At 45.5% G+C, this 16,894-nt stretch overlaps 4 protein-coding genes across 4 annotated transcripts; 2 read left to right on the forward strand and 2 right to left on the reverse strand.

Moving 5' to 3' along the window:
- Window positions 1–587: 587 nt before the first annotated feature.
- Window positions 588–1,615, forward strand: LOC125955387 (peritrophin-1-like). The gene is made up of 4 exons (XM_049686522.1): window positions 588–594; window positions 785–915; window positions 989–1,222; window positions 1,292–1,615. Exons 1-4 carry the CDS (start codon window positions 588–590, stop codon window positions 1,613–1,615), a joined length of 696 nt encoding a protein of 231 aa, XP_049542479.1.
- A 3,579-nt stretch (window positions 1,616–5,194) lies between these two features.
- Window positions 5,195–6,288, reverse strand: LOC125955388 (protein obstructor-E-like). The gene is made up of 3 exons (XM_049686523.1): window positions 6,233–6,288; window positions 5,579–6,184; window positions 5,195–5,507 (listed from the first exon to the last, which is right to left on the reverse strand). Exons 1-3 carry the CDS (start codon window positions 6,286–6,288, stop codon window positions 5,195–5,197), a joined length of 975 nt encoding a protein of 324 aa, XP_049542480.1.
- Window positions 6,289–9,095: 2,807 nt separating this feature from the next.
- Window positions 9,096–9,932, forward strand: LOC125954176 (peritrophin-1-like). Its single transcript, XM_049684259.1, has one exon. It carries the CDS (start codon window positions 9,105–9,107, stop codon window positions 9,723–9,725), a length of 621 nt encoding a protein of 206 aa, XP_049540216.1. The 5' UTR covers window positions 9,096–9,104; the 3' UTR covers window positions 9,726–9,932.
- A 785-nt stretch (window positions 9,933–10,717) lies between these two features.
- Window positions 10,718–16,827, reverse strand: LOC125955389 (chitin-binding domain protein cbd-1-like). Its single transcript, XM_049686524.1, has 5 exons — window positions 16,197–16,827; window positions 14,100–15,061; window positions 13,993–14,000; window positions 11,551–12,454; window positions 10,718–11,236 (listed from the first exon to the last, which is right to left on the reverse strand). Exons 1-5 carry the CDS (start codon window positions 16,825–16,827, stop codon window positions 10,724–10,726), a joined length of 3,018 nt encoding a protein of 1,005 aa, XP_049542481.1. The 3' UTR covers window positions 10,718–10,723.
- Between the last annotated feature and the right edge of the window lie 67 nt (window positions 16,828–16,894).

The following is a 16,894-nucleotide window of genomic DNA, read 5'->3' on the forward strand; positions in this document are numbered from 1 at the left end:
TTCTCACAGTTACTAGGCATGCAGAAAAGGGAGCGCAGTAGCGGATGATATAAACATCAATGGACAGATAACACGCTGATATCGAACGCGATGGTATGCGTTCGTTTTCGAAGCACCTGTGGAGCCCGAAGTATAGCGAAGATTTATCTATGCAGCTTTTTCAGTAAGATAACATAATAACAAATCTAAATGGGGAGTCCAAATGTATTTTGGGCAGTAATTAAGTACAAGAATGCAGAAAGAAGCAGGAACGACTGTATGAATGGAATGACTCAAAATCGTTTTAATCACACACAGGAAATCCACTCAAATTGACTTCCTCATTTTACAGTATAGATAACAGGGAAGTCCCGAGTCCCGTGCAGACATCGACGTAGAAAAAGATACCTACCTCGTAACGTTTACTATACCGGAAATTTCTGCTGCTTGTATGCTTTAGCAGCGATTGACTGAGGCAATTCATCATACTACAGATTGGCCGAGACAGAAAATCAATGTCTATATAAAGTGTCCCTCGTGGCATGACAAAATAGTATTTGCGCATTTGAAGCCTTGAAAGAACGACGATAAACCGAAAGGAACTAAACATGCTGGGTAAGTACTTCAGAGCTGGACATTGAGTAGCGTCTAAAGGATGGTGTAAGTGTAAGTTAAAAAATTAACACCAATCTCGCAGTACATACGCTGTGTGTGCTTTTCATGGTTGTTGTTCAGATGACCGTGGCAAGCCCTGCAGATCGGGTTAGAAATGCACCGCCTTGTGGACCTACGGATAATTTCTTAGCCGCGGGTCCGAATTGTGAATCATTCTATGAATGCCGTAATGGTGCAGTAGAGGAGATTCCCTGTCCACCTGGAACCCTTTGGAATACAATAATCGACCGTTGCGATTTGGAGGAAAACGTGAACTGTGCGGTACGAAATATTATATGATCGTCTGCACCGATATGTTCAATAACTGATTGTTTCGTGGACTTTCCTTTCATAGGATGATGGTACTTTGGCGCCGCCAGTTACGGTTACAACAACTCCAAATCCACAACCACCGATAACGCTTGTGCCGACTTGTGGACCTACGGATAATTTCTTAGCCGCGGGGCCCAAATGTGAATCATTCTATGAGTGCCGTAATGGTGCAGTGGAGGAGATTCCCTGTCCACCTGGAACCCTTTGGAATACAATAATCGACCGTTGCGATGTGGAGGAAAACGTGATCTGTGAGGTACGGAATAGTATACGATCGTCTGCATATGTTCAATAACTGATTGTTTCATTTATTTTCCTTTCACAGGATGAGGATACTACAACGCCGCCGATTACACAACCAACTACGATACCAACCGTAACAGCATCTCCAAATCCAACGGTCTCACCACCACTGGTAACGCATATGCCGGATGTGGAGGGCGCTCTGCCCATAATATTTCCCGGAACTGACTGTCCGGAAGGTGAGCGTGCGTTTGCAGTGCATGAGTTTGAGTGTCGACGATTTTACTACTGTCTAGACGGCGTACGACATCCACAGACCTGTCCGTTTTTGCAAAAGTTCGATATTATCCGTGGTCACTGCGTACCGGAAACGGATCCAGAGCTATGGTGCTTTAATGACTTGTGAGTGAATGGATGTCGGGAATGTGATATTTCTTAAGGGAAATCGCACTATGCCGAGAAGAATGCCATTGTGTGTGTGTGCGCAATAAATATGTGTAACAAGGCATATTATTGGTTTTATTTCATCATCAGCATCCATCAATTTGCATCATTGGTCGTGTTAACAACTTCCAAGAACACACTCCCCCTTGGTTTCATCAAAATACTTGAACATTTGACAAACTTGTACGCGGGATATGCCATACAAGCAGAAGATGTACTGGTTGCATTTGTCAGGATGTGGTAGAAAGCTGGTTCCCTCCGATGGGCAGCCGAATGGATCTTGGTAGATGGGCTAAAATAGAAAAACGAAAAACTTATATAGTGGATCACGCTACTTTCTACAAGACCGCACGACATACTTGACACTTGGCGTTCGCTGGCGTGTCGCACATTTTGATCGATGCATTCCACTCAAAATCTGCGGGGCATTTCATGGTCAGTGGTTTGCCATGGTAACACAGGATGTAGGATGAACAGTCGTCGAGAACTGGTAGATAAGTAGGGATCAGTGGATCATCCTCCGCTGGACAAGCCGGTGATGTAGATGCTTCAGTGGTAGTAGGAGCTTGGGTTGTACTGGTAATAAAGTCCGGAGGTAGTGGCACCGATCCACAATCAACGTTTTCGGGAAAGTCACAGATTTCCACGGCAGGATTGAATAACATGGGAGGGGGGCACTGACCGATGCCGTCTGGCCTTTCATTGATGCACCTTAGGAATGAGTCGCACGAAAGCGGATTCACGACCATGGCATCGTCCGGTTTGCCCTTACAAATCTGCATCGGGTCGAAGTCCTGCGCCTGGATGGTCGGTGTGTGTATCGCTTGCAAAACAATCAGTAGCGTCCACCCAATGGTGGAAGATGTAAGCCGGCCAGTAGTCATTGCTACAATCACGAGAACTTCAACGTCGACTTGCCGGAATGAACTACAGTACGAGCAACGGGCGTGGCGGGTACTTAATATAGAACCATCGAACGGGAGCATATATGGCTTCAGCCATCGCTTGTCAACGAGCCGCGAAATGGCGATCTATCAATGTGATGCAACGCCGTTGTCACTCAACATTTCCTCTGTGATGATGATGATGGCCTTGATAGAAACGTCATTCGTAGGTGCACGCGTGCAAATGAAGATGTGCGAAAAAACCCACCTGTTGATTCACGATGAGATCAATGATCTCATGGTTGGTAAAAATATATATGTATTTCAGCTATGTTCTATCGCTTCTTTTCATATATTATGTTATGGAGTAAACATTTTGGGCAGCCTGTTTGCAGATTCTGCTGCTAATCATCTCCCTATCCGTCAAGAACAGACCGAGGGCATAGCGTTATTGGGGGAGTATCACAAGGGTTAATTCCTCGCCTGAGCACGAGCTGCAGGCGCAGACAGATGGATTTCTTTTATCACATGACCTGACAAAAAAACGATAAGATACCGGTGATACCAAGTGTACCACGGGAGTTGTTTCCGGTTTTCGTAGCAATGTCCAAGTTAAAGATATTGCGATGTTTATACTGGGGACGGTAGACTTAGTAAGCTAAGAATAGCTTTATGTCACTTTTGTTATCGATTGTATGTGCTGTACGTAGCTCGAAGACTCTGTGATAATGGGGTCACAAATTTTGGATAACTTTTATTCCTTCGTTTTATTTAGCGAACTTTACGTTACTATGTACTTATAATTAGGAATAATCCAGAATGGTAACGAACATTTCAATGAACTACTTTTGAATTGTTTGATATTCCAACATTTAGTTTTCCGATTTCAGTTTAAAAACAAGGAGTGGAATTTTAGTCAGGATTTTGGTGATACTAGTTTGAACGACGCAATTCTATGCCTCCATCTGCTCAGTGAAGGTGATTTCTTGTACACTGGACAAGCTCCCTAGGAAGACATCGTTCGGCTATTGAATCCCAATTCGTGAGGAACGGACATCTTTGCACGGAAGCTTTTCCATTTTGACAGAAAAGAAAAAGCTCACAATACTTCGGATGGGCAGTAAATTTCTCGCCAGTTTCGGGGCAATAAGCATTATAGTTGTCAGGTGCACCGCTTTCCACCTGTAGGGAAAATATACAATGAATGGTAGCACTATTGGAATCGCAAATTGCTGAGAAATATCCTACTCTGCAGTTAGCATCGTTTGGATTCATGCATTGTTTCGCAACATCATTCCAGTGGTTTCCGGGAGCACAGCGCATCAGGAATGGGATTTGTTGAATGCAGATGTAATACTCGCCACAACTGACCGGACTGGCGGTAAACGAAGCTTCCGTGGCAGAACTATCATTGCAAAACTTTGCCGGATTTACAATCACATCATGATCACAGTGCACATTCCTTGGCTCGTCACAATATCTCTGTTCATCATTCCAATACATTCCTGGCATGCATGCGTGCAACACTGGTCTACGATTCACACAAATGTAGAACTCTGAACAATTGGCTGCACTTTTAACAAAATGTGGTTTGGTTGGATCGGCTTCGAGACAAAACATTTCAACCTCAGAACTGCTCTCGGTTGATACAGTAGTACTCGTTTCCAGTGTAGTGGGAATAGTGGTAGCCTCCGATGTGGTTGGAGGGACAGTTGAAGAGGGCAATGTGGTCGTCTCGGGTGCCGAGTCACAGTTTGATGCATCAAAACTGCAAATATTTATTGGATCATAGTACATATCGTTGGGACAATTGCCATGAACGACAGAATCGCCCTTGCACTGGTAAAATTTGCTACAATCGTCTGGATCAGCAGCAAAACCATTTAGTTCAACACCCTCACACGGTATGTTATTGTTCGCTAACTGGGCACTAGCAAAGATGAAACAAACGTGAACACAGATCAATCCTTTGGCTAAATTACGCTTCATTCTAGTGTCGTTGATGCTCTTCTTTACTATCGAAACTGGATGGTTTCGTTGGTTTGGAGAACATTAAATACCTTTTACTATCCGTGTCTAGATGTACCGAATGACCTTGTGAAAGGGTACAATATGATAACTAGAACGCAGTGGTTTGTTATCACTGAGCCCTACTTTCTTTTTGATAGCGATTTACAAACTATAGCAGTTGCAACATCAACTGTGTAGTATAAACAAGACAAATGGTTTTTGTCCTAAATTGTTGCCGGTTATTTGTTGGTCTACATTGGCAGTAAATGCTTTCATATTTAACAGGACGAGCAACATGATAAACTTCTGTTAATTATATCCCAGTCATATTTGTCACGAAAGTAGGTCAAGTTGAGTAGATAAGTTATGTATTTTACTCTGCCGTAGGTGTCCGAAATATCTAAGTTCAGTTGTTTCTGTGAGATTATCATGATCGCTATTCGTCAAATGAAAGATCATATGTTTTTTTGTAGTAATGGTTTACATAAATTGTTGATCGATGCTGTAGCTGTACTTTAAAAGTAAATTATCGTACAGTGAAGAATAAAACAATGACCAAAGATGTGCATTTGAATGCTCTTAGTATTGTGTAGAGGTTTATTGGAAGCTAGCACAGACCAAACCAAATGGAGAGACGCGTACGCTTATCACTTGTGAAAGTTGCATGAATGTGTTACCGTATCCCAGACGAGACCATTGTCACAGCGCTTGAGCAGGGACTTGCCCTTGTAGCACAGATAGTAGTGCCGCTCGCTTCTGGGATGCTTAACCCAACGGGCCTGATCATCCTGGCAGTTGACCTTCTTGGGAACGAGGGTTGGCTCGTTTACTTCGGTGTAAGGCGTAAAGTTTTTGCACTTGGACTCGGCAATCGTTGTGCACCAATTGTTCTCCGGATCCCAGTGGAGTCCTGGGGCACAGCCATGCGGATGAAACTTTCCATTGTAGCAGTAGAAGTACCTGGCGAAAGATCAACCGACCATCTCTCATCATACACCAGAGTCTAGTGACGTATCGAGTGCATTACTTACTTCGAGCAATCAAACCGATCAGCAACGAAGATCAGCTTCTGCGGATCATTCTTCACTGGGCAGACGCGTTCCTGGAGATCGCAGTGCGCCAGCTCGGGAAGCGTGCACAGATTCTGGTCTGCGTTAAAATGGAAACCGGGTGCGCAACGTTGCAGCACAGGCGTTCCGTCGAAGCACAGTACATACTGCGAGCAGCTACGCCGATGGGGAATGCTCAGTACGCCCTGGTTTGGGCAGCTATACTCGTTTGCGTCGAAATCTGGATGTGGCTGATTGTTCTCATCCAGAATGCTCCCATCATTGCTCGGTGGCGGCGGCATCGTTGTGGTTGGTAGCGTCGTAGGCGGGGTCACCTTGCACGGTACCAGAGATGCCGGTAGGCATAGCCGCCGGAAGTTATCCCAGTATAGACCCGAATCACAGTCTCCGATCGAGATGAAACCACCGAGACAGATGCGGTATCGACTGCAGCTGGTCTCGTCCGGGAAGGAGGCCCCGTTCCGCTTACCGATGCATTCCGGATCGAATGCGGACGTGGCACTCAGAATACCGACGAGCAGTGTCGCGGCGAAGAGATGCATGATCGTGACGTGACAGTCACCGTATCTCAGAGTTCAGCGACGAATGTCCGATACAAATTTCTGCACAACTAGCCCGAGGTCACCGCTATGCCGGGTTAACGAGGTGGTACGGTGAAACACAATGAGCATCGTTGCCTTGAAAGAATTGTTTTTATCTTCCGAATTTCCATGCTGGCTGGCTGCAGTACAACGGCGAAACCACTAAGGAGACTACAAGGTGCCTGGACGCCTATCAGTCTAAGTGACTCTGTGTAGCCTAAATTGGAAAGTTTCGTAAACACGCGCGGTGATACTATCGCTGCTGTACGATCGTGATACTGCAGAGGATTGTTACATTTTATGGCGTGCGCGTTCGTTGTCTGCTACAGCGATGCAACGTTTTTTTTTCACCTCGCACCAGCGTACGTATGTAGTGTAAAAGTTAGAAGCTGAACCATTAAGTCACCCGTTGACTGTCGTTGTATCGCTTACACTGCGCGCCGTGGACAAGCCTCATTGGTACTTGATTGCAATCAATGGGATGCATTTGGGTATCGTTGCATCATGCTCACCCGGGGCTAGCTCCCCGGGTATCAAAAAGGTTAAAGCGGATGGGAAGGCAGATGAGATTTTGAATAGCTTTAAGAAATGGTTAATATTGATTAAGCGATCTTTTTCATTTTCAATTAATAGATTACTTATCAGATAAGAACAGTATTTGTTGTGAATTTAAGATTTCTTTATTTGATATCGTTATCAATAGTGCAGACTTAATGGTAGGTTTGACATAAAGTCTGTATCAGTTGGAATCTGGACACACAGAATAGGCGATATCTCGGGAATGAAATGACATAAAAAGAAACGAACGTTTTCATTTCGTAGTTTTTTTTAATCGCCTTTAGGGAGAAATATTGATGCAAATATTTCGACAGTTTTTGATATGATTTTTTTAAACATCTCTTCAGTTTAGCTGATTTTACAAATTTCTTAAGCATCCCTTTGATAATTGTAAAGTATCAATCGATGCAACGAAATTGCAAACAATTGATAGTTTTTCCTATGAAATCGAAAAATTAACACAATACCTGTCTTCAAGACAGCTACCTTAATCAGGTAAATCTAACGCAGCATCATTAGCGGACAAACGACAGCAAACTTGTCTGCAGACACTTTTCTTTGGACAAATTTCGAATGAACGTTGACCATATGATGTAATGATTGAATTGATTTGAATTGCTTTTTCGCCACAATTTGTTTGTACAGCTTCCTAGCATGGATTGGGCCATTCAAATTGTAAAATCACGCAAAGAAATTTCAGGATTGTTGAAAATTATTCGAGCTGTTTGTATGTCAACACATTTTTAATGGATTCTTTAATTTAAGGAAGGGGGGTGGGGGGATTTCAATGCGATAAGTACGAACAGTTACCTCATTGAACCAACATTTGAAAATCGTGAAAGGTGTAAAAGCAAAGAAAATGTAGGCTACACAAACTGAACGACATACAAGTGAAACGTTGATTCTTCTATAAAATGTATAAGAAGACAGTATTTTTGCAATTGAACTTGACAAATTTCGATGTATAGATAGCTCTTTCGAAAAGCCGCCGCTAGCAGCCGCAGACCTTCGCGAATAATCCAGAATAAAGTATTACGAAACAAAGCAAGCCAAATTCGGCTGGTTGATTAAGTTGCTGCACCATATCTCCTTACTGATAGCCATAGGAATCGTTTTGCCCTAGTCGGCGTCTCAGTTAATATCTCACTGAGATAATCAGAATGGGTTGTTGCCCGTTATCAACAACGGGTATACACCACCCAAAAGCATACGTCATTTATGTCCGCCTGGTGCTTTGTGACGCTTTCATCACAAGGCGCGAAGACGTGTTAGCCGAAATGACGCTCGAGGGCGCTTGTTTGCTTGCCGCGTGATTTGTAGCCATTGCGGAAGATTTCAAAGTGACCAATCTGATAAAGTTCGCTGCGAAATCAGGCTCCATGTGGGACGCGTATAGACGAAGCTTCGTAAGGGACACATTGTTTGCTAGCCAGTGCTGGATTTATGATGCTAATTGCAAGAGAAATAAAAGTGTTAAACTCTCGTGAGACTCGCGTATCTACCGATTGTTATCGTACTTATGTTCCACCAAAAATACAGACGTGCGCGTGCGCCATTGCCGGGGACTAAAATTGGCGAGACTAGTCGGCTGATGTGACAATGACGCAACTGCAGAGGCAGTTCCTGGAAATGAAACTGTGATTATGTACTGGATCACGTTCTGGATTAAGCTGCGAAATATCTGGATCAACATCAGGCGAACAATCGCAGACGGCATGCAACCATGAGCACGAATAATAACCCGAGGTGCTTTGACCATACGCATCGGTCTTATCATATTTTTTTTTTGGCAATTATAGCCGGTTATAATGGAGCATTTTATGATTCAAACGAAAACGAGACCTTGTACAGGTCTCGTTTCTTCCTATCTGTGCGAAAATTGATACACGTCAAAACGGGTGTTTGGTCAACGATGGGATTGTAGCTTTTTCGCCTCCCTTTTAGCAATGATATTTATTCGAATATAATTGATAATCTTATAATATATTCATTCAAAAATAATTGTTTATCTTTTCGATCTGTAGGCTCAACCTTTCTACACTCTGCTAGGGTTTGGGTAAATATTTACTGCAGCGTGTTATAGTTCCATTCCGAACCATAACCAGCTCGTGGCTGAAAGTCGTGCGCATCGCGCGATTTGTCGTGTGGAAAAAAACCGAAATGTACTGTTTATTTCAATTGCTTATTTGTTTTCCTTATCAGGAAGCACCATGCCTGAAGCACGTCGCATGTAAATTTAGTATGTTTGTTCTGGCGGATAGGTTATCTTGGCATCGCCTTGAATGGCTGGTACTTAAGCTTCACGTACGATCAAGCACTCTTTACATTGTTACCGTCAACGCTCCAAGATGAACAAAAAACTGTGCATTCTGATCGTGCTAGCCGTTCTCTGCTCGGCAGTTTACGCTGGTAAGGACAGCAAAGAAAAATCAAAGGAAAAGTCCAACGAATCGAAGGAAAATAAGTCTAAGGAGCCGGGCGAGAAATCGAACGAAAGTTCGTCGAGTGAAGTGACGGATACGCCAGACAGTACGACCATCGCACCGGCTACCGAGGATCGTTGCGTGGGACAGCAGGACGGAACAGTACTGGCCTCGCTGACCACCTGCTCGAACTTTGTCACTTGTCAAGGAGAGGTGGAAACCCCGGAAATCCCATGCGTACCGAGTGGCACCATCTTTGATGCGAGTCGCGGAGTGTGTGACTATGAAACGAACGTTGTGTGTACGATCGATGAGGCTACTGAGGTCCCCACTACGGAAGCTGCGATCGCTGCTCCTGAGCCATCGTCGGAACAGTTGAAGGGCTTGTGCAAGGGTGTCATCATCGACATGATCCCACATCCAGGCAACTGCGGCAAGTTCGTCATCTGTGTTTTGGGAAAGCCTAGCATCCAGTCTTGCGGCAAGAGCCAAGTGTTCTACTCTGACCTGAAGGTGTGTGCGTTTGGAGACCCGAAGAAGTGTTAATTTAGGGGAGCGTTGGTTTCCATCTTTATGTTGTTGACTGAAATAAACATGTCCCTAAACCAGAGGATGTTCGAATTGAGTTTTGTAAGATATTTATGTTAATTAAATTGTTGAACTGGCATTTAAAAAAACTTCTTAAAGTGTCCCAGACGCCTGTCCTAGTGATATAAAACATTTCGATATTGTTTATGCTTGGGGATTAGAAAAGAATGCAATGTTTCATGTTCTTGAAATTATGTTTGAATGGAATATTTATCAAAAATGAAAAAAAAGGTTGCTAACAATCTCACCAAGATGTAAAATGTCACATGTCACTTGTTTTCATTCATCTCCATCTCATCATCTGTTGTAGATTAATGAATAAATCAAGACGATTGGCAATTTGAGTTTGCTTCCAAAAATGCTGATGGGTTTTGGTTCTATGCTCCAGGCACCAGAAGACATTTAACCATAGGCTTTTCTGTGGCCAGGTAAATATGAGACCTGGTGAATTCTGTTCTGTGTGTAAAAATTTTTGCTCTTTTGCGTGTAAAAATATTTCTTCTTTTCGCTGACATCATTGTGGCGATCATCATTTTAACGCATTATTTGGGTGACGACATCTGCGAAAGATGTTTATTCGATCGTGTGTGGGTACTTTGCTTCGCCTATATCTGGAGATGCATTCGTATTATTTAGCATTCCCAACGAAATTCCATAAAAGCATACCGTTAATCGATATCCATTGGTCCATTAATGATTGCCTGGAACAGTAACGGTGATTTAATCACATCTTGGGATTGAAAGCAAACATTGACCGTTTTGTTATGGCGTGTAATATTGCGAGCATCACGATGAGAGCAGAATGCAGACAGTTCCCATCACCATCTATCAAATCCCAATGATCAAATCAAAAGCTGTGATGTAAACCGTGGCGAATATTTTATTATTTCTCTAAATTTGGGTCCATTTTCTTGATGTCTAAATGATGAAATACCGGATCAGTTCCCCCGTTCGCATTAGCAATTGGCCGTGTTTCCGAATCCACAGATCTTCAGTTTAGGATAGAACACCTGGTTCGGTCCGCACGTCTGCACGTTCAGCTTTCCAAGCACACAGACGACGAATTTGGTGCAGTTGGTCGGATACGCAAGCAAATCGATGATGACTCCCTTGCACAGTGCGGCTAGTTCTTCCTTGGTAGGCTCAGCTGGGGCCGGTTCCGCGATGGCTTCCGTTACGGCAGCCTCCGTTGTGGTATCAGTGGCCGGTTCCGTGATCTCTTCGACCGGCGCAGTAGTCTCATCTATTGGTGGAGGGATGGTCGTAGCTGGTGCTTCCGTCACTTCCTTCGACGAGCTTTCGTTCGATTTCTCGTCCGATTCCTTAGACTCCTTCGATTCCTTAGACTCCTTGGATTTTTCCTTCGGTTTACCCTTGTTGTCACCCTTGCCGGCACTAACGGCCGCGCAGAGGACTGCCAGAACGAGCAGAATGCACAGTTTCTTGTTCATCTTGGTACGAGAATCGGTCTACTTGTGGAGTGTGTATGACCATAGGAGGTAAGCCGATCTTTATATAGGCCGCGGTAAGATTCTGGTTGGCTGTAGACTTCCAGACTTTAGCAAACAATCCAAAGCAAGCGAAACGATTCGACGTCGAGCCAGTGAGGGAACTTTTCGGGTTCAGTTCTTGGAACATGCGGTAGACGAAAGTCATAAACCATTTTTTATGGTGTTTTGGCGTCGGCGAAGCACGCCGTCTGCGTCAGAACAAATATGCTTTTATTTTATTCGGGGATTATACATAGCTTATGAGGATACTTGGGGACATCAGCTTAGCGAACGTATGAGGTCACTCGTTGGTAAACACCGATCCACGTTTGGCTGGGTTCGCAGGTCACGGGATCACCGAAACCGCAGACGGCCAACTCGGCGATGAAGATAAAGTTGTCAGGACATTGCTGCACGTTCGCCTGGCCTAGCACGCAGATGACGTAGCGGGTACAGTCAGTCGGGTGCTCTAGCATACCGACCGTTACTCCACGGCACAGATCCGTCGGTACGTTCGGATCGAGTGGTGGGCGCGTAGGTTCGAGGGTCGTTGTCGGTGGTCCATCGGTACTGTTGCTCGGTGGGCTTGACTCGAGGCACACGACATTCTCGGGATGATCGCAGACTTCACGCTCTGCATCGAACAGGGTACCGTGCGGCTGGCAGGTGATCTCTTCGGCAATGTCTTCGTTCTCACAGCGGAAGAAGTTGCTGCAGTTGCGAGACGGTGCGAGTGATCCATCAGGTCGGCCTGCGCACGCACCACCCTCGTAGCACACGACATTCTCGGGATGATCGCACACTTCACGCTCGTAATCGAACATGGTGCCGGCCGGGGCGCAGGTCACTTCCTCGTTTTCCAGCTCGTTCATACAGATGATAAAGTTGGAGCAGTTCGTGGCCGGGATGAGTGTTCCATTGGCCCTACCCGTGCAACGGTTCTCCTCCGTCCAGCAGGTCACGAACTCGGGATGGTCGCACACCTCGCGCTCGTAGTCGTACAGTGTACCGTCGGGTGCGCAAGCGGTCTCAACCTCCTGTCCACCGCTGCAGCTGATAAAGCTGGAACAGTTCACCGAGGGAAAGAGCACACCATCCGCCTGTCCTTGGCAGCGACCTCGGTCGCCGGTCGAGTTCCTTGGAACGAAGTTTCGGTGCACTAGCGGGGCGTTGCGTATAAACGCGGCCAAACCGGCGCTGATGAGGCAGCAAAGGCCCGCAATAATTAGCAATTTCTGCATTCTGCTCGCTGACTTGTTCCGGTAGGTGAAGCAGGTTCGCGGCTCTAGCGATACTGATGAAGCTCTGGCACCAGCGGGGGATCTTTATAGGGCGGATCAACAGATCGATGCCGACGTGTTATCGATAAAATGCTCGATAGCCGTGTAGCGGTGCGTGGAGAGGAAAACAACAGGACGGAGGAGCGTTGAGCAAAAGGATTGCTGAAACGAGATTATACCGGCTGTGGGATTTACGGTAGAACTGAAGATTAGATACGTCGTATTCGTCGATTGATAGATTTACACGCAGGCAACTTCGGGACAATCTTCTACCATGCGCATTTGAGTTGATTGGTGGTCCCTTCATAATTGGCAACGACGAAACGTCCTAGCAACTACTACTGGACGAAACGAATCATTGGTACAGTGACGTCATATGATTGCGTAGGATATTAGGTAACTTTGGAACCATATCTCAATACATCATCGGCATCGTACATTGTATCCTCGTATCGCCAAATTATATGTACAAGATTTCGTAATCTTCTGCGTAGAGGTGCCTTTATGTCGTTTGTAACAATAAAGACATTGGGCTAATCATATGTTGTTTTTCTTTCTCAACGGTACAAGTGTATTGCTTCAGAAGGTGATTTATTTGCCATTGCCATTTATTGACAATCTACTAAGAATATAATATCGATCAAATGACCGCCTGGATTTGACATACAAAAAACGACCCTTTTTGACCATTTTCATAGCATTTTAACACATTGGGGGTGCAAAAGCAACAATTTCGGATCGGATAGTAGCTTATACAAAAGTCTTCGGTTTGCTGACATACACCTCATACAGTTCAAATAGGTTCACAGAAAAAAGGCCGGCTCTAGTAATTCCCGCGAACGAAGAGACTACTCATAAACATGTACAGTTTTCATAGTTGAAGGATTATTATCGGTTTATTGCAATACAATTTCAGCCGCTTTTGCATGAATCTATAAATGGCATAGACTAACGTTACAGAAACTGGCTTACTTGCCCAAATCTGCTAAAAAATAACGAAGTTATTCAACATTTAAAAAGGTCCTGTCTAGTTGGGGCACCCTGCATAAGACCTAGAACTTAAAAAAAAAACATAAGACATGGCTTTTGGCACAAGGAACTCGAGTTTGTTTACTGCTATGGGCTTTATATTTTAGTATTAACTTTTTCTTATTGTTTAAGTAAAACAACTTTTCAATAACCCAGTCCTCGTTGCTTACGATTGGTATGAAAAAAAAATCAAGCTTAAATTTTATTAGATATTTTTATCGGCTGAGTTCTAGTTCTGCCCATTAGTAGAAAATTAGCAACAAAAAACACATGTCAGTTCAGATGTTCAGTATTTTATTTGCATAGTAAAACAAGTATTTGCGTTAAGGCGAATCTTACTCAACGCGCTACAAAAACCAATCTGTTCGTAGAAGATAATTAGAGGTCTATTGGTAAAGCAATTATTTATGTTAAGGCAAATCTTACTCAATGCGCTACAAAAACGTTATGTTCGTAGAAGATAACGAGAAGTCTAGGATTTTGGAATGATTTGAGGTCGTGGAAAGCTGCACCTAATGAACGTACGATACTACCTTTTGATAAGTTTCCACCCAAACGCGACTGGCCTGACAGGTAATGGGATCTCCAAAGCCACAAGTGGCTAGCTCGGCAATGAAGATGAAATTATCCGGACACCGTTGTACCGTAGGCTGGCCAAGCACGCAGATCACGTACTGTGAGCAATCGACCGGATGAGCGATCATTCCGACCGTAACACCACGGCAAATATCGTTCGGCACGTTAGTATCAAGCGGTGGTCTGGTTGGTGACTCGCTTGAAGTCGGTGGACGCTCCGTACTGTTACCATTGGAGCCCGATTCCCAGCATTTCACATTTTCCGGATAATCGCAAACCTCCCGCTCCCAGTCGAACAGCGTACCGGCCGGTTGACAGCTGATCTCCTCGAAGATGCTCTCATCCTCGCAGATGAAGAAGTTGCTGCAGTTACGAGAGGGCGCCAGGGAACCATCCGGACGTCCCGCACACATATCCGACTCCCAGCACAGCACGTTCTCCGGGAAGTCGCATACTTCGCGCGTGTGATCGAAATAAGTTCCGGCCGGGGCGCAGGTCACTTCCTCGTTTTCCAGCTCGTTCATGCAGATGATGAAGTTGGAGCAGCTCTCGGCGGGGATGAGCGTTCCATTCTGACGGCCCGTGCAGCGATTGTTCTGGCTGTAGCAGGTCACGAACTCGGGATGATCGCACACACCACGCTCGTAGTCGAAGAGCGTACCGTCCGGCACACAGGGCACCTCAACGGTTTCGCCACCGAGGCACGTGAGGAAGTTGGCACAGTTTGACGCAGGGAATACTTCGTGATCCGGTAAACCATTGCACCGGTCACGGTTGATCGGTGGTCGTCCCGTCGATACCCACGGTGGTCGACCGGTCGAAACCCACGGTGGACGTCCGTTCTCGTTCGATTCACACGAGCCAGACGATGAAGATGAAGAAGATGAAGAGGACGAGCAAGAACTTTGCAAAGAGCTACCTATTAAGCAGCAGAGAAGTATGGCCACAACGTGTAACGATGGTTTCAGCATCTTGCTGCTGTTGCTGCTGCTGATTCTGGTACTTGTTGAATCGCGACGAAATAACACTTGGTTTAATCCGGAAAACGCCTTCGCTGTGCAGAGCTCTCGGCTAACCGCAGGTGCTTATATAAGAAACTTCCGTAAATGGAGCTCCCTATTACCCGCTGATATCAATTGATTATCGGTGGCACGTTCCGTACAGTGATATATAGCACCAGCTGGCTGGCTGCATAACGGGAGCGACTGCCGAGGATTAGCAGCAGCATTGGCCGGCATTGGCCGCGTTTACGATTAGATACAAATGCTGCGCGATCAACGACGTCATCACTATTCGAGTTCGAGAATCGAATCGAAAGCGGTTATTGCCACAACGCCTACTGTTTACATCTTGGGTCAGTTGCTATCGGACAATTTTTTGCCATATAAACCTAATGAACGTACGCAGGTTCTTTGCGTACGCACTTTCTTTGTGGTCTCATATAGTGCGCATCGCGTTCTTCAGGTGGTATATACAGGGGGTATCACACGTATCGTTGATTCCGGACTCATATCTCGGGACAGGACGCTCAAGACGCTCGTATGAAGGCGACGAGACGAGACGGAGGGGTTGAACTGATTCTCTTATCAGTCTGTGATTTATTGGACAATGATACGATTACAAGTGTGCTCGCGGTTGGCGCAGTCTAGACAGCTTTTCCAGGAATTTGACGAAAAGCATCGTGCTGCAGGGCTAACCTGTTGTTGTTGTTTTCGTTGTTCGCTTAGGAATCGCCTTGTGACGTCAGGTAAACGTCAAGGCTACCTAATCAATCGCTGCCTGTAAGACGCTAAGGGAGAGGGAGCGGACCATTGACCACCAGCAATGTTGGAGCCGTTTAGGATCAATATTATCAATGCTGCGCACACTGTAACGCTGGTAGACTAGGCTTAGATCGATTTAGCAAACCCCATCAAAGAGATCAGCTATGGTTAAGGAATGTATTGTGGCGTATCTTTAGCCTCAAATAAAATACTGTGGTGGCTTCGTAGCGGCGGCGCACTCGACGTTTTCGGGATTGTCACATTCCAGCGTGGCGGGATTGAACCACAAACCTGTCGGACAGTTCTGTGGGTACGGGTAACCCTCGTAGCAACTGTAGTACCGTTCGCAGAACGTAACACTAGGTATCAGCGCTGTGTTGGGTTGGCCTTCGCATAATTCCAATGGATCAACGGTTGCTGGAGTAGGAATGGACGTCGTCGTTCCAGGCTCTAGATCGCACTGCACTTCATAGCGAGATCCGCAACGCTGTAGCTGTTCATCGAACCAATCACCACGGGGACAGGAGATCCGGTAAGCAATGCGGTCAATACACTGGTAGTACCACTGGCAGGAATCTCCACTCGCAATGTAACCAAAGTTGGGTACGTTGTCACATCTGGGCGAAGGATCCGGTGCCGGTGCTTCCGGTCTGGTTGGTGGTTCGGTCAGTTCGCAGTCTGATTCCTCTTTCGTGACGCACTCTTGCAGCTCCGTGGAAAACCACAATCCATCGGAGCAGGTCTGGGGATAGGCGTTACCATCGATACAGCTGTAGTACAGGTAGCAAGCGTTCGCGCTGGGAATGTAGCTTAAGTTCGGAACATTGTCACATCTGCTATCAAGAGTGACACCGGAAGACACTAGCAGAGACAAAACAACCAGCAACGCTACTCGTAGGCCAAACATTGCCTTCCACGCCATCACCGTTACAGTTCACTGGGTAAAAGACTAATGTTTGCGGCACAACCGCTGGCACTTTTATACATTT

The sequence above is a fragment of the Anopheles darlingi genome, chromosome 3 (genome assembly GCF_943734745.1).
Source record: "Anopheles darlingi chromosome 3, idAnoDarlMG_H_01, whole genome shotgun sequence".
Taxonomy (NCBI): domain Eukaryota; kingdom Metazoa; phylum Arthropoda; class Insecta; order Diptera; family Culicidae; genus Anopheles; species Anopheles darlingi.

What these genes read in the sequence shown, in the direction of transcription:
- LOC125955387 (XM_049686522.1), top strand. An exon ending in AGGAAAACGTGAACTGTGCG is followed by an intron (nt 916 to 988) that starts GTACGAAATATT and finishes TTCCTTTCATAG; the next exon opens with GATGATGGTACTTTGGCGCC. An exon ending in AGGAAAACGTGATCTGTGAG is followed by an intron (nt 1,223 to 1,291) that starts GTACGGAATAGT and finishes TTCCTTTCACAG; the next exon opens with GATGAGGATACTACAACGCC.
- LOC125955388 (XM_049686523.1), bottom strand. Translation starts at nt 6,288, where the DNA reads ATGCTCATTGTGTTTCACCGTACCACCTCGTTAACCCGGCATAGCGGT. An exon ending in CGGCATAGCGGTGACCTCGG is followed by an intron (nt 6,185 to 6,232) that starts GCTAGTTGTGCA and finishes CTGAACTCTGAG; the next exon opens with ATACGGTGACTGTCACGTCA. An exon ending in GATCGGTTTGATTGCTCGAA is followed by an intron (nt 5,508 to 5,578) that starts GTAAGTAATGCA and finishes ATCTTTCGCCAG; the next exon opens with GTACTTCTACTGCTACAATG.
- LOC125954176 (XM_049684259.1), top strand. Translation starts at nt 9,105, where the DNA reads ATGAACAAAAAACTGTGCATTCTGATCGTGCTAGCCGTTCTCTGCTCG.
- LOC125955389 (XM_049686524.1), bottom strand. Translation starts at nt 16,827, where the DNA reads ATGGCGTGGAAGGCAATGTTTGGCCTACGAGTAGCGTTGCTGGTTGTT. An exon ending in CCCACAGAACTGTCCGACAG is followed by an intron (nt 15,062 to 16,196) that starts GTTTGTGGTTCA and finishes GCTGCTTAATAG; the next exon opens with GTAGCTCTTTGCAAAGTTCT. An exon ending in ACCAACGAGTGACCTCATAC is followed by an intron (nt 11,237 to 11,550) that starts GTTCGCTAAGCT and finishes CTCCACAAGTAG; the next exon opens with ACCGATTCTCGTACCAAGAT.